General features: G+C 51.2%; 1 protein-coding gene across 12 annotated transcripts in view; it reads left to right on the top strand.

Annotated features, from left to right (window-relative positions):
* The window catches only part of CTIF (cap binding complex dependent translation initiation factor), a 322,983-nt gene that overhangs the window by 67,105 nt on the left and 233,656 nt on the right, over nucleotides 1-22,222 (top strand). For 9 of the 12 annotated variants that reach the window (XM_086372398.1, XM_086372394.1, XM_086372402.1 and 6 more), the window contains exon 2: nucleotides 11,116-11,317. In XM_086372398.1, the coding sequence (XP_086228524.1) occupies nucleotides 11,138-11,317 (180 nt within the window). In that variant the 5' untranslated portion in view covers nucleotides 11,116-11,137. Of the gene's footprint in view, nucleotides 1-5,725; nucleotides 5,833-8,202; nucleotides 8,275-11,115; nucleotides 11,318-22,222 lie in introns of those variants that run through there. The other 3 variants (XM_086372396.1, XM_086372403.1, XM_086372399.1) reach the window with 2 other exon arrangements.

Consider the following 22,222-nt stretch of genomic DNA (forward strand, 5'->3'; position numbering starts at 1 on the left):
TGTCCTCCTCAGTGGTGAGACTGGCCCAGGGGTCACAGCCCCCTGCCCTCCCACCCCCAGGGACAGGCTGTGTGGAGCCTGCTCCAGCTCCTGAAACCCCCCACCAGCCTCTCAGCCAGGCTTGTCACTGCTCCAGCTGGGCTGGCTTGCGAAGCCCTGGCCAGGAGGGAGCAGGATGGTGGGGACCCTGGATGCCCCGAGCGAGGCAGTGGAGAGGGTGTTACCAGGGAGCAGAATGCTGGGGACCCTGAATGCCCGGAACGAGGCAGTGGAGAGGGTGTCGCCTGAGATTGGCACTGGGCCACGAGGCCCGGAGGAGCTCTGAGGCCTTCACCTGGGCTGCTCTCCCAGGTGTGGCGCCGAGCTCAGAGCAGGGCACCATGGGGCTCCCGCCCGGGTGTGCTCCAAGTTTCCACTCTTTGTCCGTCAACTCGGAAGCTTTTGAAGGCTGGGGGTGGGACCCACACTCTCAACTTCTCATGAGTTCCTTCTCACTTCATCCTCCCAACACTTTACCGAGATGGTACATTTATCACCAGTCAACTTTAAAGATGCGGAAACAGGCTACCCAAGGTTACAGAGCTTGGTTTAGCCAGCGTTGGAACCCGGAACTGTGATGTTCCTCTGTCTTAGGGGGAGGGGGCAGGGAAGAAGGTACCTGACTCCCGCCAGGTGTGGGGCTTGGCTGACCAGTGACCCTGGGGCCTGTGACTTCCGTGCTTCCTCAAACCTGTGGGGCACAGCATACAGCATACAGGTGCTCATTACCTGTGGAGGTGAGTTGCCTTAAGAAAGGTCTAGAATGTGGTGGGAAGAGGTTGCAGTCTTGGTTCTGGGACCAGGTGACTCTGGCAGCTGTAGGGATGGGGGATGGGACAGGTTCCCCCCGCCCCTCCCCACCCCCAAGCATCCTTGGCTGCACCGTTCTAAGAGCTGGGAAGGGGGCTGGAGGGGAGCCTGGGCCCAGCAGCAGTGGGCAAAGGAGCTGGGGAACCCCACTCTTGGGGAAGGAGTGCCCCAGGCTGGACATGAGAGGTCTGGGGAGCCGTAGGCCAGTCTGCCGTCCTGGGCTTGGGATGGTGAGAAATACAGGAAGAAGCAGGGCCTCCAAGGACCGTGAAGTCTTGTCAGGACAAGATAAAACCCCATAAAAAATTCAAGAGCAGGATAAGAGTTGGGTAACAGCACAGGGGAGGATGAGAAGGTGTCCGGAGGCAGCCTGTGCTTGGCCGAGGGAACAGGTGTGGAGTCAGTGCCTGGAGCCCCGTGGAGGCTCCTGTTGGCCCCGGAGGCTGGAGGGGAGGGCAGACCTGGACAGCAGGGCCGTCCAGGGACAGAGCAGGGGCTGCGCATCCCGAGTCCATCCTGGATGCCCTCCTCCTAGTTGGTCTGGGCTCCTCTGCTGGTATGGAGGCCTCCGCAGGGTTGGAGAGTGTCTATTTTTCCTCCAGTGTGCATTCTCAGTCGCTCAGTCATGTCCGACTCTTTGCGACCCCATGGACTATAGCCCGCCAGGCTTCTCTGCCTATGGGATTTTCCAGGCAAGAATACTGGAGTGGGTTGCCATGCCCTCCTCTAGGGGATCTTCTCAACCCAGGGATTGAACCTGAATCTCTTGCGTCTCCTGCATTGGCAAGCGGATTCTTTACCACTGCACCACCTGGGAAGCCCCTTTTTCCTCCAGAGGAAATCCCAGTTGAGAGACTGGAATGTGATGGGGTGTCCTGTGCATGGACCGCGATGGGTGCATCTGTTCTATCTCCCCCCGACTCCCTTCTCAGATGCCTCTCCTGGTGCTGCTGTGGTGAGCATGCTGGGGAGAGAAGGGTTCGCAGCATCCCTCCTGCCTTCCAGGCTCGTGGTGATGTGTACCCCAACTGGCAAAACCAGTCCAGCTTCTCAGTTATCCGGAGGCTGCTCTGGGGAGAGAGCAGTGAGGCCCAGGTCCTGTGGTCTCTCCATGGAAGCTCTGAAAGATCCACAGAGCTTGGCTCAGGGCCCTGTGTGGAGTGAGGGTGTGAAAATGGTGCAATGACTTGGGCATCGTCTGTTATTTAGGAGTAACTGGCTGATGTTAATGACTGTGACCCAGAACTGCTCTTGGGGTCCAAAGACGTTGGCAGTCACAGGGGGAAGGGAGAGGTGACTCAGCTCAGGAGGGGGTTTCTGGGGATGGGAGACTCTCAGGGGCTTGGGGACCTGCATTACAGGCCAGGCTCTATCCCTTAGGCATCTGAATGGCTCCAAGCAGGTCCTCCCCTTCTCTGGGCTCCAGTGTCCTCATCTACACGATAAAGGACAGCAGGAGCATCCAGAGATAGAGCAGCGGCTGGACCGCTGAATTCTCCTAAGATCTGTTGAGGTCACATGGCTTAGATTTCAGGAGCCCCTCCAACTTGGTGACAGCAGATGAGTATGTCTGGCCCTGTTGGACTCTAAGCGAGTGCTGTTATGTGTTCCTGATGCTGAGATCCCAGGGTGGAAGTAGGCGGTCCTAGGGCCCACAGATAAACACTCATTCAGCCTATTGAGGTCCTGCCTGACCCTAAGTCAGCCATGAGAGAAACTGCCCCTTACCCTGGGAGCTGGCCAGCTGGCCAGAGAGTCAGGATGGAGAATCTACCCATCTTCCAGCCAGGATGGAATAGCTGAAGAGTGGATAGAAAGGATGTGACAGGTTTTTCTAGATCTTGGCTATGCAAAGCATGGTCCTCTGACCAGCAGCAACATCACCAGCTGGGAGCTGGTGAGACATGCAGCCTCTCGGGCCCCACCTGGGGTCCACTGAATCCAAATCTGCATTTTAACAAAATTGCCTGTGATCACTGCATACGTGCAAGTTTGGGAAGCGCTGCTCTGGGCCACTTTTCATAAACTCTTTTGACCACGCATCACAGAAATAAAAATATATTTCCGTGATATATTTAGATGAGACAAAATTTCCATGAAACAATAGTTCCACTTTTAATGTGTGTTACTCACTGGAATTTTCAACTGCATTCTACCATTTTAATGCTGAGATCATGATTTTGTCTTGTGTGTGCTCAGTCATGACTGACTCTTTGTGATCCCATGGACTGTAGCCCACCAGGCTCCTCTGTCCATGGGATTGTCCAGGCAAGAATACTGGAGTGGGTTGCCATGCCCTCCTCCAGGGGATCTTCCCCAGCCAGGGATCGAACCTGTGTCTCCTGGATTTTTTTCAGTTTATTTTGCAGTCCACAAAAGCCACGGAGACCTGCAGTTAGAAAAACACCGCCCTAGCTAAGACCTGTCTGATGTTTGAGTGACAGAGGGTTACACTGGTATCATGTGGGGGACACCGGGTGTCCTCACTTCTGCGACGGTAAGCGATGCTGATATCTGAGGTAGCCTCCAGCTCCTCCTGGTGTTTCTGAACTTCTCCACTTCCGGTGGTTGAGGGTCTGAGGCTCCTGTGCACAGAGGCCTCTCCCGAAGCCCCCTGCTTTTCTGTGGTGAACACTAGCAGGCCCAGAGTCCCGGGCCAGCACTGGCACCAGTGGCTAAGCATGAGGGCTGCAGCTTGAGGGGAAGGGAAGGCATTCTTCCTGAGTCCTGTCTGTGCAGGAGGTGGGACTTGGGCTGGACTTGGAGGGGTGGCTTGGCAGCAGGACATGGTGAAGGGGGTGCCCGTGGTTTCCTCGGGGAGGGCTCTGGGCGCCCTCCTCCCCTGGCAGCTGGCCTCTCTCCTCCCACACTCCCAGCGGGGCGGCCTGGCCTGGCCCTGCTCTGGGGGCTACAGGCTCTGTGTGTAGGTGCCAGTTGTCAGCTTTGTGTGAAGGCAGGAAGGGAGAAGGGCAGGCCTTGGTGTGGAGCGGGGTCACCAGGAGCACCCGCTGGAGGGGGTCCGGATGGGGGACTGAGGCCCAGCAGCTTGGGAAAGGGGTGGTGGAGAAGCAGTGGGTGGATGCGATTCATTCAACAGTGGGGGAGTGGTGCTGACTGGCTGGGCCCTGCCGCCCACCACAGCTCAGAGGGGCCTGTTATCCGTCTGCAGAGTTGCTGTCCTGCTGGGTTTGCGGGGACTGACCTGTGAGTCCCCCCGGGGTCACTAGCCCACTCCCTGTAGCGGGGCCTGTGGACCAGGAGGCCAGACCCTTTGTGGAGCCGAAAGCCGGGAAATGAGCCCTGGGCTTCCTCTCTGAGAAAGTCCTGGCCGAGCTGTGTGCTGAAGGCCTGAGGCGAAAGGGTCCGCTGGAGGGTGAGGGGCACAGGGCTGCCCTTTCCAGGGCCCGGAATTGTTGGGTGCCCCCTGAGAAGAGCTGGCAGGCCGCTAAGCAGAGGCTGTCATCTGGTTGGCAGGTCACTGAACTGGTCCTGGGGTTGGGGAGGAGGTAATTCCTTTAATGCCTGGCTGTTCTTAAAGGGATTGGCTACATTTACAGCTGCTAATGCCATTTGTCACAGGGCCGATGCGAAAGGATGCTGAGAAGGCTGGGATGGTTCCAGCTTTTCCTCTCTGGGCCCTGCCTTCTCCTGTAGAGGCGTCCTTGATGTAGCTCTGTGAGCCCCTGCGAAGGTTGAGAGGCAGGCAGGCCCCGAGGGTGGGGGGAGCGAGATTCCTGACCTCAGCCTGAGCCCGCGGTGTCAGCAGAAGTGCCTTTGCTGACGCTGGTTTCCCAAGGAACCACAGTGCCCCATGGCCTCAGCCCCTCTGTGCCCCTCCTGCAGCTGTGCCCACCCGGGCCCCGCCTCCTGCCTGCAGGCTCTGGGGCTGCCTGCCCTTTACAGCAAAGTGCGGCCTCAGCACTTTCCCCACGCCTGCTGCCTGCCTTTTTGTTCCTGGGCATCCATCACCTGGCAGGGGCTGGGGGGCACGGCGGCGCGAGGAGGGGAGCCCCAAAGGCAGAAGGGCATGTTCCTGAGATCTGGCTGCAGCCCCACAGGCCATATCTTGGATGGCTGCAGCTACAAGAGGTGTTTCTTCTCCTCGTCCAGCCTCTCCTCTTTTTCTTCTTCCTCTGGGCCCAGCCCCCTTTCCACTTTTCACTAATCATTAAAACGGAAGCTCTTCTTGCTGGCTCTCAGCTTACCCAGCAGCCTAGCTGTTTGGGGATTCCCCACTCTGATCCATGCCTCCCAGGTGGGTGTTAGTGGTGAAGAAGGGATTTCCCACCCTGATCCATGCTTCCCAGGTGGTGGTGGTGGTGAAGAACCCACCTGCCAGTGCAGGAGACACGGGTTCGATCCCTGGATTGGGAAGATACCCTGGAGTAGGGCATGGCAACCCACTCCAGTATTCTTGCAGGGAGAACCCCATGGACAGAAGAGCCTGGTGGGCTACAGTCCACTGGGTCGCAAAGAATTGGACACAACTGGAGTGACTGAGCACATATCCTGATCTTGCTGTGAATGAGAAGCAGAGCCAGGAGGAGACCCCAGAGCACTAGCCGGAAGGGAGCAGAACAAGTCCTGGAGAGAAGTATCTCTTTATTTCCCTGGTCTCCACCAGCCTGGAGTTCACTCTGGGCCTCCTCACTGTTTTTACGTTAAAAGCAGAGAGGTCCTTCTAGGCTTTTACCCCAGAGAATTACAAACAGGAACTCAAACAGGTACTTGTACACCCATGTTCGTAGCAGCATTAATCACAATAGCCAAAGGTGAGAACAGCCTGAGTGTCCATTGATGAGTGAATGGATAAACAAAATGTGGTCCATACATAAGTCTGTTATTGTAACACAGTGTCTTATTCATCCACAAAAAGGTGTGAAATTCCGACACATTTTACAACATGAATGAGTCTTGAAAACATCAGAGGTGAAATAAGCCAGTCACAAAAGGACGGATGTTGTATGACACCACCTAAATGAGGTATGCAGAGGAGCCAAGTTCAGAGAGAAAGTAGAGCAGTTGCCAGGGGCTGTGTCAGGGGATGGAGGGCTGTTTAATGGGCACCAGGTTTCTGTTGGGATGATGACAATTTTCTGGAAATAGATAGTGATGGTGCTTACGTAATACTGTGAATGTACTTCAGTTCAATTCAGTTGCTCAGTCATGTCTGACTCTTTGCGACCCCATGGACTGCAGCATGCCAGGCATCCCTGTCCATCACCAACTCCTGCAGCTTGCTCAAACTCATGTCCATCGAGTCGGTGAGGCCATCCAACCATCTCATCCTCTTGTCATCCCCTTCTCCTCCTGCCTTCAATCTTTCCCAGCATCAGGGTCTTGTCCAATGAGTCAGTTCTTCGCATCAGGTGGCCAAAGTGTTGGAGTTTGAGCTTCAGCATCAGTCCTTCCAGTGAACACCTAGGACTGATTTCCTTTAGGATGGACTGGTTGGATCTCCTTGCAGTCCAAGGGACTCTCGAGAGCCTTCTCCAACACCACAGTTCAAAAGCATCAATTCTTCGGCACTCAGCTTTCTTTATAGTCCAACTCTCACATCCGTACATGACCACTGGAAAAACCATAGCTTGATGCATGTACTTAATGCCACTGAATTGTATGCTTGAAAATGGCTTCAGTGGTATGTTTTGAATTATAGATACTTTACCTTTGTTGAAAGTGAGGGAGTGAGTGCCTGGCTAATGGCCTAGGAGATGGATGATGTAGGCCCAGTCTCCTGTCTTCCACCTCCCTCTTCTCTGGTAAAGAGAGAAAGCTCGGGGCTTTTCTTCTGAAGGAGGGACCTGCACCCTGGTTGGGGTTCATTGTAGAACAGACAAATGAGCCCAACCCAAGTGATGCCCCAGGAATGGGTCTCCCTGGGGGGAGAGACACGGGAGGAGGGGGTCGGCAAAGGGGCGTCACAGACTGGTCACTACTGGGCCTCTGGGCTCCGTGCCCTGGGTCACCCTGCGGGACCACGGAGAAGGTGCCTCAGCTGTTATCTGAGAGACCGAGAGAGGGGGTTTGTCCCCATCCAGGGCTGCCACGGCGGCTGTCAGCTCCTCCCGCTCCGAGGTGCAGGGGCCAGCGGGGCTCCTGCAGGGGCTGTTGGCATGTGTCCGAGGAGCCCTGGGCAGCCGAGGGGACGTGCAGTCAGGCTGCGCGGGAGACCCTGCCTGGGCCGCAGTGACTGGAGTAGGAGGGCGTCTCCAAGACCAGCGACCAGTGTGGGGGCTGCTCCTTTTCCCTCTGGGCACCAGGATTCTCCAGGGTGGGAATGTGTCTCAAGTCCCCCCTTTCGTCAGTGAGCCAGGAGGGGGTGATTTCTGCCCCCCGCCTCCCTCCCGGGACGATGGTGTGGCCCCGTGACAGGCCCATGGGAAGGCCCAGCAGGGCAGGGCTGAGCCTGCTGTGTAGGCCGGGCCGGGCACTCGGTCCTCCTGGAAACACTCCTGTCTAGTTCCTACAGAGCCCAGCCCTCTGCCCGCTCCTGAGACAGGAGCCAGAAGCCCGTGATAAGATCTGAAGTTCTTCGAGGAATCATGGGCGGGGCCTTAGACATTGGCCTTTTCTGCAGGCAGCTCCTTTTCAGCCTTCTCTGGGCACTGACCTTATCACCCCATCCTGCTGAGGCCGGCCGCCTGCCCAGGGCCGTGCGTGAGTGAGGCACGGGGCCCAGCCCTCTCGAGCCTGCAGACCAGTGGAGGTTAGGACACACACACACACACAGCACTGAAGAATTCACTGGGCTTTGGAAGGACGGTGGTAAAAGGAGTGGGAGATTTCCTGAGGGCCTGAGCAGGCTGCCAGGAGGTGGGATGGTAAAGCCCAGGAAGCTCAGCTCCATGCCCTGTGATGACCTAGATGGATGGGATGGCGGGGGCTGGGCGGGGGGCAGTGAGAGGAAGTCCAGAAGGGCGGGGATGTACGTATGCATGTACCTGAGCTGGGCTTCCCAGGTGGCACTAGTGGTAAAGGACCCGCCCCTCCTGCCAGTGTAGGAGATGTAAGAGGTGCAGGTTTGATCCCTGGGTGAGGACTATCCCCAGGAAAAGGACATGGCAACCCACTCCAGTATTCTTGCCTGGAGAATCCCATGGACAGAGGAGCCTGGCGGGCTACACCAGTCCATGGGGTCTTGCAGAGTTGGACACAACTTAGCACGCACGCATACCTGATTCACTTTGTTGTACAGTAGAAACTAACGCAATGTTGTAAAGCAATTATATTCTAATAAAAAAAGAGGCAGTGAGGTGCAGGTCGACTGGAGCTCCGCTGTGTGATCTTGGGCAAGTTACTTAACCTCTCTGAACCCTAGTTTTCTCTTTTTGTATCGATTGCATAGAGTTACACTGAGGGGTAAGTGGATGAAGGCCTTGGATGGAGTGCTGAGGAGGGTGCTGTTCCAGGCTACTCGTGCAGGTACATTAGCAGCTCCTGTTATTAATAGGGGTTGCCATATTCATACCCCTAGACTGAGACTGGGTGAATCCTTTGCCCACTCACTGCTGTTAAAGCCAGGGATTGGGCTAGTTGGCACTGGCCTCTAAGGTTCTAGCCCCTCGTGAGTATAAGGACCCTGAGACTGGGCAGGTGGAAGGAAGGGGAAAGTGACTTTGGGTGAGGGACACAGTGTGAGCAAAAGCACAGAGGCAGAAAGAGGATCCCGTGTTAGTGGTTTATTGCCACAAACTTAAAGGCTTAGAATGATGCCTGTTTATCATCTCACAGGGCTGGAAGTCAGAAGCCCCTCTCGGTATAGCAGGAAGCTGAAATCAGGGTGTCGGTCAGGCTGAGTTCTGGTCTGGAGGCTCTGGGAGACAAAACCTGTCCCCAAACTCAGGGCTTGTTGAATTTACTTCTTGCTGTTGCAGGCCGGAAGCACTTTTCCTGATCAGTCATTGACCAGGAATGGCTCTCAGCCTCTCAAGGCTGCCCACGAACCTTGTACACATTCCTTCTCCTTCAGGCCAGCAACTCTGTCTCTCCCTCCAGCCCCAGATGTAAGGGGCTCATGTGATTGGGTCAGGCCCTCCTGAATACCGAGTCTTCAGGTCTGCTGACTTGGAGTTTAATTACATTTACAAAATCCTTTCCCAGGAGTTCCTAGGTTAATGTTTGATTGAGTAACTGGGAGAAGGTGTATGCTCAGGGCTCTCTTGAGTTCTGAAGCCTGCCACACTTGACTTACATTCAGGACAAAAAGCAGAGTGGCCAGGGGGCAGGAGGCAGCTGTCTGAGCGGTGGGGTTGGTGGTAGGAAGGACGTAAGAGCACTCTGGGCCTTGGGTGGCAGGTGGAGGAAGTGGCCCTCGCACCACTAGGCACACTTATTTCAATCTGAGCAAAGTGCCTGCCTGCACACTCACCGCCACCCAGGCCCCCATCCCTGGGTTCCCCCAGTCTGAAGAGAGCACCCAAGCCTGAAACCATAGTCTCCTCCCTCTGGGGCAGGTGGACACACCCACGAGCCCCGAGGTTACTGAGCTCAGAAGCCCAGCACCTACCCTCTGTAGCTGGTCTGGGGTCCAAGGGAGGCTGGATCTCATGCAGCAGCCAAGAGCCAAAACCTGAATCCGGAAATCAGCTGGAGAACGTGTGTCCACTTGCGTGACCATCCTTCCCGTGGTCCGCGCAGCCTCCAGGGAGCCTGTCGAGGGTTTGGGGGAGTCAGCATTCACGGTCTCGCAGCATTTCTGGAACCCCTAGGGCCGCTTCTTGTCCTGTTTTGGATCCATTACGATTGAAAACTCAACAAACTCTTAAGTGTTGGTGAATAACTGTGTCCTAAAAAAGCTCTCAGTAATCCAAGGTTTTGAAATTCAAGTGTTCTCTAAACATACTAGGAAGTTGTCTTTATTATCCACAACACGTTCAAGGCTCCGAAAGCCCTTTGTGGTCTCAGCCCGTGCATTTACTTGGGTCTTTGTTGAGCGACCTCACTCACTTCACTTTGTGTGTCTAAGGCTGGTGATTTGGTAGAGGACCCTTGTACTAGTTCTGATGGTGAAGCCGTGTGCAATCTCTGCTTTTTCTGCTCAGTCTGCTCCCCCTGGAAAGCACTGATTTCCAGACAGTGGAAGGGACGCCAGACCAGCTTTAAAGCCCCTTCCTGTCAGGAGTAGGGGTTGGGGGGTGTCCCTGCTAGGAAGGGACCTAGTGGTAAGAATGGTTCTAGCTTTCTCAACTTCCAGGTGGGCTGTGGGGAGCTTTGAGGACAAGAGTGGACAGTGGAGGTGTCCCTGCAGGCCTGGGCCCCTGCAGCTGCTAGGTTAACCAGTCCTCTTGGAGACGGACAGCTTTTTATTTTTTTTAAGCAATGCCTCAAGGCATATAGGATCTTAGTTCCTTGACCAGGGATGGAACCTATGTCCTATGCAGTGAAAGTGCAGAGTCCTAACCCCTGGACTGCCAGGGAATTCCTCCTAGGGACAGCAGTTTTATTGGTGGACTTTAATAGATATCCATAGAACACTGGTCAAACTTTATGTTAAGCTTCTCAGGGAGAGGGCCTGAGCTGTTACTGAGGGCGTCATGCTTCTATGGAGGGTGACCAGGCAGTGTCCAAGGCTGAACCATGCCCTCCCAGGCAACCCGCTGGGCCTTACACATTGTATCATTAAAAGCTAGTCATGTCCTTAGAGACTGAGTATAGCGTGTGTCCTACTGGACACATCATTAACAGGGCCGCAGAATCACGTTATCGCCTACCGTCTTCACCAAATTTAGGAATAGTCTGGTGTCCAAAAAGAAAACATGTCTTTGGAAGGAGGTATTCCTTGGAGGCGCAGGCCCTTTAAACCGTCTATGTCTGGGGACCCCCTGTATGTCTTAATGCTGGAGTCAGGGACATAGACACCTGCAGTCAGTCTTATTCTGCTTTATGATAGATTTTGTTAACTCCATGTTGGGAAATGGGGCTGGAAGTGGTAGGCTGGGTCCAATTTTCCACTTTCTCCTGAGTGGTAAGGTCTAGGTATGAACTGACACCCAGCATGGCTCCAGTTACAATGCTGGACGATTAGGCACAATACTGGCACTTCTCTGGGCCTGAGTCTCCTTCCCGACCCCCCAGGAGGAATCACAGCTTCCTCTTCACTCGATAAAGGCCAGCCGGCACCCCACTGACTGCTCCAGAGCTTGGGAGAGGGCAGGATGGATGAGGGAGTGCCTCCGGGAGGGGGAGGGCTTCTCAGGTGGGGTCCCCATCTCTGCCTCCAGCAGCGTCGTCTCACCGAGCCCATCTGTCCTCTGCCTCCCGCAGCCCAGGCCCCTGAGTGGGAGGGATGGAGAACTCTTCAGCAGCGTCCGCCTCCTCCGAGGCCGGGAGCAGCCGCTCCCAGGAGATCGAGGAGCTGGAGCGCTTCATTGACAGCTACGTGCTGGAGTACCAGGTGCAGGGGCTGCTGGCCGACAAGACGGAGGGTGACGGCGAGAGCGAGAAGACGCAGTCCCACGTCTCCCAGGTAACACCACCCAGGAGGGCATGGGGCTCGGCAAGCTCAGAGGGGTGCTAAGGGGCCCTGGCTCCAGGCAGCGTCCCTGTCAAGTGCGGCCCTAGATTGCCAAGGTGGGGATGGCCCCCTAACCAGAGTGTGGGATCCAGGCAGGAAGCCCCCGGCTGTGCACTCCTGGCCCCTCTGACCCCACTGGGCAGCTTGGGCCTGGCAGACTCACAATTCATGGAACCCTCGTTTATTGAGCACCTGCTGTGTGCAAGGCACTGCTCCCTGCTCCATGAGCCACAAGCTCATGTTCTAGCAGACATCTGATGATTGAAGCTCATCCAAAGGCACACCATCAAAAGTCTGTCACTTCTGAATGGGTCCTCTGATGTCGAATACAGGCAGTTGTTGGCAGCCAAAGATCGTGTCTCTCAGGCCTCACCCAGGGCTCTGTGTGCCAGACCTCGTGACGCACATGAAGCCTTCAGACCAGAATCTCAGGTCTGAAGCTCTGGAGCTTCCCTGCTGCTGGCCAGTCTGTGGCAGCCCTGGTGGAAGGTGAACTCTGCTGAAAGACTGTGGGTTGAGATTTGGAAGTTTCCACTTCTCCAGAGTAGAATGTGAACCATTAACGGAAGCGACCATGTCAAGTGTGTCTTTGCTGAGCATGATAAATCCTCAGTAGATCATTGTTCAAAAGTTGGTTCCATATTGCTTCTAGCTGCCTGTGTGACCTCAGGCAAGCAGACCCCTCAACTTCTCTGAGGCTTGGCTTTCTTATCTGGTGAATGAGGATGATCCTGCCATCTCAGGAATGTTGGAAGTTCAGAGGTGATCAGATCAGATCAGATCAGTCGCTCAGTCGTGTCCGACTCTTTGTGACCCCATGATTCGCAACACGCCAGGCCCCCCTATCCATCACCAACTCCTGGAGTTCACTCAGACTCACGTCTACTGAGTCAGTGATGCCATCCAGCCATCCTCATCCTCTGTCGTCCCCTTCTCCTCCTGCCCCCAATCCCTCCCAGCATCAGAGTCTTTTCCAATGAGTCAACTCTTCGCATGAGGTGGCCAAAGTACTGGAGTTTCAGCTTTAGCATCATTCCTTCCAAAGAAATCCCAGGGCTGATCTCCTTCAGAATGGACTGGTTGGATCTCCTTGCAGTCCAAGGGACTCTCAAGAGTCTTCTCCAACACCACACTTCAAAAGCATCAATTCTTTGGCGCTCAGCCTTCTTCACAGTCCAACTCTCACATCTATACATGACCACAGGAAAAACCATAGCCTTGACTAGACGGACCTTTGTTGGCAAAGTAATGTCTCTACTTTTGAATATGCTATCTAGGTTGGTCATCACTTTCCTTCCAAGGAGTAAGCGTCTTTTAATTTCATGGCTGCTGTCACCATCTGTAGTGATTTTGGAGCCCAGAAAAATAAAGTCTGACACTGTTTCCACAGTTTCCCCATCTAGTTCCCATGAAGTGGTGGGACCGGATGCCATGATCTTAGTTTTCTGAATGTTGAGCTTTAAGCCAACTTTTTCACTCTCCTCTTTCACTTTCATCAAGAGGCTTTTTAGTTTCTCTTCACTTTCTGCCATAAGGGTGGTGTCATCTGCATATCTGAAGTTATTGATATTTCTCCCGGCAATCTTGATTCCAGCTTGTGTTTCTTCCAGTCCAGCGTTTCTCATGATGTACTCTGCATATAAGTTAAATAAACAGAGTGACAATATACAGCCTTGACGAACTCCTTTTCCTATTTGGAACCAGTCTGTTGTTCCATGTCCAGTTCTAACTGTTGCTTCCTGACCTGCATACAAATTTCTCAAGAGACAGGTCAGGTGGTCTGGTATTCCCATCTCTTTCAGAATTTTCCACAGTTTATTGTGATCCACACAGTCAAAGGCTTTGGCATAGTCAATAAAGCAGAAATAGATGTTTTTCTGGAACTCTCTTGCTTTTTCTATGATCCAGCAGATGTTGGCAATTTGATCTCTGGTTCCTCTGCCTTTTCTAAAACCAGCTTGAACATCAGGAAGTTCACGGTTCACATATTGCTGAAGCCTGGCTTGGAGAATTTTAAGCATTACTTTACTAGTGTGTGAGGTGAGTGCAATTGTGCGGTAGTTTGAGCATTCTTTGGCATTGCCTTTCTTTGGGATTGGAATGAAAACTGACCTTTTCCAGTCCTGTGGCCACTGCTGAGTTTTCTAAATTTGCTGGCATATTGAGTGCAGCATTTTCACAGCATCATCTTTCAGGATTTGGAATAGCTCAACTGGAATTCCATCACCTCCACTAGCTTTGTTCGTAGTGATGCTTTCTAAGGCCCACTTGACTTCACATTCCAGGATGTCTGGCTCTAGATGAGTGATCACACCATCGTGATTATCTGGGTCGTGAAGATCTTTTTTGTACAGTTCTTCTGTGTATTCTTGCCACCTCTTCTTAATATCTTCTGCTTCTGTTAGGTCCATACCATTTCTGTCCTTTATCGAGCTCATCTTTGCATGAAATGTTCCTTTGGTATCTCTGATTTTCTTGAAGAGATCCCTAGTCTTTCCCATTCTGTTGTTTTCCTCTATTTCTTTGCATTGATCACTGAAGAAGGCTTTCTTATCTCTTCTTGCTATTCTTTGGAACTCTGCATTCAGATGTTTATATCTTTCCTTTTCTCCTTTGCTTTTCACTTCTCTTCTTTTCACAGCTATTTGTAAGTCCTCCCCAGACAGCCATTTTGCTTTTTTGCATTGCTTTTCTATGGGAATGGTCTTGATCCCTGTCTCCTGTACAATGTCACGAACCTCATTCCATAGTTCATCAGGCACTCTATCTATCAGATCTAGGCCCTTAAATCTATTTCTCACTTCCACTATATAATCATAAGGGATTTGATTTAGGTCATACCTGAATGGTCTAGTGGTTTTCCCTACTTTCTTCAATTTAAGTCTGAATTTGGCAATAAGGAGTTCATGGTCTGAGCCACAGTCAGCTCCTGGTCTTGTTTTTGCTGACTGTATAGAGCTTCTCCATCTTTGGCTGCAAAGAATATAATCAATCTGATTTCGGTGTTGACCATCTGGTGATGTCCATGTGTAGAGTCTTCTCTTGTGTTGTTGGAAGAGGGTGTTTGTTATGACCAGAGCATTTTCTTGGCAAAACTCTATCAGTCTTTGCCCTGCTTCATTCTGTATTACAAGGCCAAATTTGCCTGTTACTCCAGGTGTTTCTTGACTTCCTACTTTTGCATTCCAGTCCCCTATAATGAAAAGAACATCTTTTTTGGGTGTTAGTTCTAAAAGGTCTTGTAGGTCTTCATAGAACCGTTCAACTTCAGCTTCTTTAGCATTACTGGTTGGGGCATAGACTTGGATTACTGTGATATTGAATGGTTTGCCTTGGAAACGAACAGAGATCATTCTGTCGTTTTTGAGATTGCATCCAAGTACTGCATTACAGACTCTTTTGTTGACCATGATGGCCACTCCATTTCTTCTGAGGGATTCCTGCCCGCAGTAGTAGATATAATGGTCATCTGAGTTAAATTCACCCATTCCAGTCCATTTCAGTTCACTGATTCTTAGAATGTCGACATTCACTCTTGCCATCCCTTGTTTGACCACTTTCAATTTGCCTTGATTCATGGACCTGACATTCCAGGTTCCTATGCAATATTGCTCTTTACAGCATCGGACCTTGCTTCTATCACCAGTCACATCCACAGCTGAGTATTGTTTTTGCTTTGGCTCCATCCCTTCATTCTTTCTGGAGTTATTTCTCTACTGATCTCCAGTAGCATATTGGGCACCTACTGACCTGGGGAGTTCCTCTTTCAGTATCCTATCATTTTGCCTTTTCATACTGTTCATGGGGTTCTCAAGGCAAGGATACTGAAGTGGTTTGCCATTCCCTTCTCCAGTGGACCACATTCTGTCAGATCTCTCCACCATGACCCGCCCGCCTTGGGTTGCCCCACGGGCATGGCTTAGTTTCATTGAGTTAGACAGGCTGTGGTCCTAGTGTGATTAGATTGACTAGTTTTCTGTGAGTATGGTTTCAGTGTGTTTGCCCTCTGATGCCCTCTTGCAACACCTACCGTCTTACTTGGGTTTCTCTTACCTTGGACGTGGGGTATCTCTTCACGGCTGCTCCAGCGAAGCACAGCCATTGTTCCTTACCTTGGACGAGGGGTATCTCCTCACCACTGCCCTTCCTGACCTTCAACGTGGGATGGCTCCTCTAGGCCCTCCTGCGCCCGCGAGGCTCTTAGGTCTCCTGCACCAGCAGGCAGGTTCTTCACCGCTGAGCCACCTGGACCTGCTCAGAGGTGATAAGAGGCTCAAAAACTCTGGAGGAGCAGGGTGTTGTCTGTATCTGGAGGTTCAGGAGGGTCTCTTCTGCTCAGGGTCTGAGGCCCCGCGTTGATCTCTTGTACTTGTCCACCCTCAAGCCCAGGGCTCCCTCCCAAGTAGTGAGGAGCCACATGTGGCCCCTGGTTTGGAGGAAAGCCAAGTGCAGCTGTCTGACTCACCATCTGGGTGGGCAGCAGATCCAGACCCTCCAGCTTTTAGACGGCCAGGATGAACTTGTGGCTTTCCTGGCACTCAGGACCAGGAGTGGCCCTGGGAAATTCTGAAACCAAAACAGTGCAGCTCAGATTGGGACTTGAACCCACACTCTTAGTTGAGATCACACACTTGTCAAGACTTCGTGAAGCTCGGGTTTTTGATGTCTCAGAAAGAATCCAGTGAGAGACAAAATGATAGGTAAGAAGTGAATTTATTTAGAGTGAAACATACTCCACAGAGTGTGGGCCATCTTGGAGGACCAGAGGCTCTGAAGTATGGCTTGGTTAGTTTTTATGGGCTGGGTAATTTCACAGGCTAATGAGTGGGAGGATTCTAACTCTTTCGGGTGGGAGGGAGGGCAAGGATTTCCAGGCATTGGGCCGTTGCCCACTATTTAGCCTTTCAGGGTTAGCTCTGAACTGTTATGGTGCTGATTTATTTAGCTAATATATTACAATGAAGATATAATGAGGCTCAAGTTGAATCTGGAAGTTGAATCTTTCACCATCTTGGATCTAGGTAGTTCTAATCGGTTTTTGTCATGTCCTGTGACTATATGGCTTCCCTGGTATGTGGACTCTGGGGCTTCCCTGATAGTTCAGTTGGTAAAGAACCCACCTGCAAGGCAGGAGACACCAGTTCGATTCCTGGGTTGAGAAGATCCCCTGGAGAAGGGATAGGCTACACACTCCAGTATTCTTGGGCTTCCCTGGTGGCTCAGCTGGTTAAGAATCCGCCTGCAATGTGGGAGAGACCTGGGTTGGATCCCTGGGTTCGAAAGAACCCCTGGTGAAGGGAAAGGCTACCCACTCCAGTATTCTGGCCTGGAGAATTCCATGGACTGTACAGTCCATGGAGTTGCAAAGAGTCGGACACGACTGAGCGACTTTCACTTTCATGACTTATGTTGTTCTTCTCGAGGTTGCGCTCTGTCCCCTTCCTTCCTGTTTCAAAGCCATGGTGCTGCCTGCCTTATCCCCATTGGAGGGTAGGGAAAGGAAGATCAGCCCTGAGAGAGAAATGGAAATATATGTGATGCTTTCCTGGTGTCCTTGAAGTTCTAAGATCACAGGAAGTAGCGAGCCTGTAATCTGTTCAGTATTCAAGCTGCAAGTGTGTAGTGAACACCTGCTCTGCACCTGGCGCTGTCCTAGGACCATGTACCCGGGAGTGAGCAAAAGAGAGGAGGAGCTCACCCCTTGTGGCCCTTATTCCGGTGGTGGATGGCAACTGCTCTGGGGGAAAATAAATCGAGAAAATGGAGTGTGAGGAGTGATGAGGGTCAGGAGGTGTTTGCAGTTGTAAATGGGATGTCAGGAAGATGTCATCAAAGGCGGTGGAGGCATAAGCCTGGATGGGAGTGGTCAAGGGCAGAGGGGCTGGTTGCTGGAGCAAAGGCCTTGAGTAGATGAGAGGGCTTGGCCTTGGCTCCAGCCCCACAGAGAGGCACGGGGCTGGTCTGGCACGTGCTGCCTGTCTCCCCCACGGTGTAGGGGACTCCTGTGGCCTCCAGCAGAGCATCCCCTGAAGTTTCCTCCATGTGAAATGGGCTCTTCCAAGAGAGGGGTCTCAGGAAGCTGTGAAGCTTCACCCCAGGGGAGCACTTTGCGAGTGGTAGAATCTCCGTTCCCATCAGGGAGAATTGGGAAGGAGGGGCCTTCCCAGTGCCTCTGCCCTCTCTGTAGGACCAGCTAAGCTCTCAGGACACAGAGCCTCAATCTGGGCCCTGCAGTCCCGGCTCCTGCTCCTGGGATAGGTTGGGCCTAGCCATGCCCGGATATCCACATCTGGAGCAGCTGTTAAACAGATGCTAGCTGTGAGGCAGAGTGTGGAAAACACTTGCGCCATCTAGATGCATTCCTTAAGCCGCCTGCATTCCCTGAGGTTCCCTGGAAGAATGCAAGCACCTGGCAGGATCCTGGGGTCCGCCTGTGCGCTGCTGGCCAAGGGGCGTACATTCCAATCCTGCTCCCACCAACTACTCCCCCACAACCCTAAACAGCTGGAGTCCAGACTCCAGGGGAGGGGGCAGCTGTGGCGACTCTAAGCAAGGCCAGGGTTAGAAGTGTCGGCATAACTACTTCTTCGGAAAAAACACAATCTCTTTATTGACACCACTTAATGGGAAATCTTTCTGCTAAAGCACTTTTGCTTGTTTTTGCTTAACCTGATGACTGTTTTAAAGGGAAGCCAAAGACAAAAACAAAAAAAACCTCAGAGAATGTCCCAGGCTGCCTGTCTGCAGTGGTGTTTTGATGTTTCTGGGAGAGAAAATTGTTAAGAATCTTGGAAACCTAGAGAAGACTTGAGGGAGTGGAGAAGAATGTTGCTTTTCAGTGGGTGAGGTCGTTTTTTAGGATCTGAGAGATGACAGTTGACTCTCGGGAAGAAAATACCTCGAGATGCTTGTAGAGGGTGTTCCCCCTGCCCCTGCCCCACCCACAACTAGGAAGGAAAATGAATGGATGGATGGATGGATGGGAGGGAGAGAAGAAGAGAGAGAGGTTCCTTTTTATCCTAGATGAGTAACCCAGAGAATGTATGTTCTGTTTCCCAACATGTTTGGGATATCAATTTAAAATTACCCCACACATTTTAAGAGTGCCTCCCTTCCAGTGGATTCCAAGTCCGCAAAAGCACATCCTGAAAGTTGTCCTTACTCTGTCCTTGGGAGGAGGGAGGTGATGGCTCTGTTCTGCAGAAGAGAAAATCTGAGATGCAGAGGTGGGACATAGCCAAACCCCACTGCATGGTGGTGGCTGAGCTGGGTCCTGGGATCCACCCCTTCCCCACCTACTTTTGGTTCCCTGCTGGGTACAGGCTGTGACTAGCAGGCTGCTGGGAGGTTAGTATACTTTTTTCCCCTGTGGAATGAGAATTGGGATTCCAGGTCTCATTGACCAGTAACCTTTTGAGGAAGAGATTGGAATGTTGTAAGTAGGGAAGTTTGGCACCTCTGATATTACTCGATGGTTTTATGGACCATCAGCAAGCTTTAAAGCAGTGTTCACAGCTCTGGCTGTTCATTGGAATTGCTTGGGAGCTTGGGCAGGTCCCACCCCAGAGTTGAGTGGAATGGGGACGGGTCTGGGCACTGACATTCTTGTCAGCTCCCATGTGACTCTGACGTCCTTTTCAGGTTGATGACCACAGCCACAGGTGGACTCGTCTGTCTCCCTTCCCCACCCCTCCATGGTGAAGGGCCTGGAGGTCTACTCTCTCGGAAGGATAGAATGTAGGGACGTTGTAAAGAATAGATATGTTTAATGAAAGCATGTTTCCCCAGAATTCTTGGTAACAAGTCACATGAAGAGCCAGTGAGGGTGAAGATAACTTCCTGTAGTTCTCTGGGATGCTGTGAGGCCCTTGGAAGCCATGCGTTGGGAAGAGACCTTACAGAGAGGGATAATAAGAGGATTCAGATGAGTGTGAAGTTGCTTTCTCACAGCATTTTCCTTCCCTCTTTCTCTTCACATTTTTCCTTGCATTCTGCTTTCCCTCTGCACTGTTCCCTCATCCCTCTTCTATCCCATTCCCTCATTTCCTCCTGCCCTTGGAATCCTTATTCCCTGCCATGGTTGCTCAAAGGAGGAAGCGCTCAATGGTGGACCTCCCATGAAAGGCTTAACAGAAGTCAATTTAAGGGGAACTGTGGGGTGGTTGAATATGGGGAGTCATTTTATCTTTCTCCTTATTTAAAAATATAATTTATTTTTAATTACATAATTACTATATGCATATATTCTCATGATACTTAAGAATTCAAAGGCTAATTAGCTACTGCCTTATTCCACTGTCTTACCTCTACCTCCATCAGAATGATGAGTTAACTTCTTCACCTTTTTAATGACTTACAGAAATATATGATTTCCAAATCTTATATCATAGCTGGGGAAATGTTGTTTGAGAACTCACCTTTTTCACCTAGCTGTTTGCCCTAGTGATTCCTCCAGGCTTGTACATCTGCTGTGTTCTGTTTAATGGCTGCAAAGAAACCCACAGTACGGATGTCCCATAGTTTAACAACTCACCTATTGCTGGACATTCAGATCACTTTCAGAACTTCCCCTGGAGATACAGGATACATCAGCGAACACTCCTGAACGTGTCTCCTCCTGCACATGTAAAAGTGTTTCTTTAGGTGGATGCTGAGAAATAGAATCAGATTTAATAGCTGTTGCCAAATTGCTCTCCAGAAGGCCTGTTGTATCATTCACAGGACTACCAGTGGATTGAGACAAATGGTCTCTTGTCACTTTAGTTTGCATTTCCTTGATTTTTAGTGAGGCTGAGCCCTTTTAAACCTGATTACCAGTTGTTTTTAAAAACAAGTTAAATTTTTATTTTACTTTTAAAGCAATAGTAGAAAAACAGAGACAATCAGAAAACAGAAAGAAGCCCACCATAATTTTATGATAAAAACTAGTATAGTTTTTGTGTATTATTTTTTTCTTAATATACCTCTGAAGAGTTGAGCTTCTAGCATACATGTAGCTTTTAGCTTATTTACTTATTTAGCTTGGTCTCCTATACATTGTTTGGTGGTTTGGGCATAAAGTACAGTTGCTGAAACCGGCCAGTTACCATTGGCTAAATAATGAAATATAATTAGAGCTAAGAATGATTAATTCAGGCCCTGTTCTAGGCTCTGGGGATAAAGTCATGAATAGAACTTACCTTCAGAGGGAGAAAGACCGGTGGTAGACAAAGAAGGAAACAGGATGTTAGAAGGTGATGTATACGTGAGAGAGGCAAGAAGGGCCCGGGGTGCTGGGCTGTCTAGAATGCTTGCTTAGACCTTTGAGTAAAGATTTGAAAAGGGTGAGAGTGAGACCACTAAGGAACCAGCCTTCCAGGCAGAGGGGATGTCAGGAACACAGCTCTGGTGTGGGAGTGTACTCCACTTTGAGGAGTAGCTTTGGGGCCAGTCTGGTGGGGGCAAAGAGCCACACCTGTGGGGCCTGGTCAGTGAGATGCTGGAGGGTTTTGAGCAGAGGAGAGAGGTGCTATTGGTTAGATCAAGCCACTCTGGGTGCTTTGTGGACAATCAGCAACATCAAGGGGCAGGGTGGGAAGGAAGCAAGGGACCAGGAAGTCCTTGGTTGGCCAAGGTCAGAGGTTGATGGCAGCTTGGAGCCGTGTGGGACCGTGGAGGTGGTGAGAAATGGTCAGTTTCTCATACTTTAAGGCACAGACAGCATGACTGGCCTTGACAATAGCCTGAGCCTGTGGAAGGACAGACTTTCCAGAAATGAGGTGGAAGACCCTGGAAGATCAGTGTTGGGGAGGTCAAGAGTTCAGTTTTCAGATGTGAGAGGTTTAAAATAGTACTGGATTCTGCTGTACAACAATGGCAGAAACCAACATAGCATCGTAAAACAATTTTCCTCCAATAAAAAAATAAATAAGAGAAAAGGATAGTACTGGATGTTTTGGTAGAGATGTCAGTTAAGCAGTTGGATATACAGAGTGGCGTTCTGAGAAAGAGAATGACCTGGAGATTTACATTTGTAAATAGTGACACAGGGGTGGCATTTTAAACCCAAAGAGTGAGGGAGCTTAGACAAAAGGGTCAAAGACTGAGCTCCAAGAAGTTGGGACCCTGAGGAGGAACTACCAAAGGACAGGGAGGGGTGTCCATGTCAATTAATTTACTTTACATAACAATGCTGTGAAGTTCAGTTCAGTTCAGTCACTCAGTCCTATCAGACTCTTTGTGACCCCACGGACTGCAGCGCTCCAGGCTTCCCTGTCCATCACCAACTCCTGAAATTTACTCAAACTCATGTCCATTGAGTCGCTGATGCCATCCAACCATCTCATCCTCTGTCACCCCCTTCTTCTCCCTCCTTCAGTCTTTCCCAGCATGAGGGTCTTTTCAAATGAGTCAGTTCTTTGCATCACGTGGCCAAAGTATTAGAGCTTCAGCGTCAGCATCAGTCCTTCCGATGAATAGTCAGGACTGATCTCCTTTAGGATGGACTGGTTGGATCTCCTTGCAGTCCAAGGGACTCTCAAGAGTCTTCTTCAACACCACAGTTCAAAAGTATCAATTCTTTGGCACTCAACTTTCTTTATAATCCAACTCTCACATCCATACATGACCACTGGAAAAACCATAGCCTTGACTAGACGGACCTTTGTTGGCAAAGTAATGTCTCTGCTTTTTAATATGCTGTTTAGGTGGGTCATAGCTTTTCATCCAAGGAGCAAATGTCTTTTAATTTCATGGCTGCAGTCACCATCTGCAATGATTTTGGAGCCTAAAAAAATAAAGTCTGTCACTGTTTCCACTGTTTCCCCATCTGTTTGCCGTGAAGTGAAGTGATGCTGTGAAGAAGATGCTCTATTGTTG

This window comes from Bos grunniens, chromosome 24, assembly GCF_055505025.1.
Source record: "Bos grunniens cultivar Pamir isolate PY7600 chromosome 24, Bosgru_T2T1.0, whole genome shotgun sequence".
Lineage (NCBI taxonomy): Eukaryota > Metazoa > Chordata > Mammalia > Artiodactyla > Bovidae > Bos > Bos grunniens.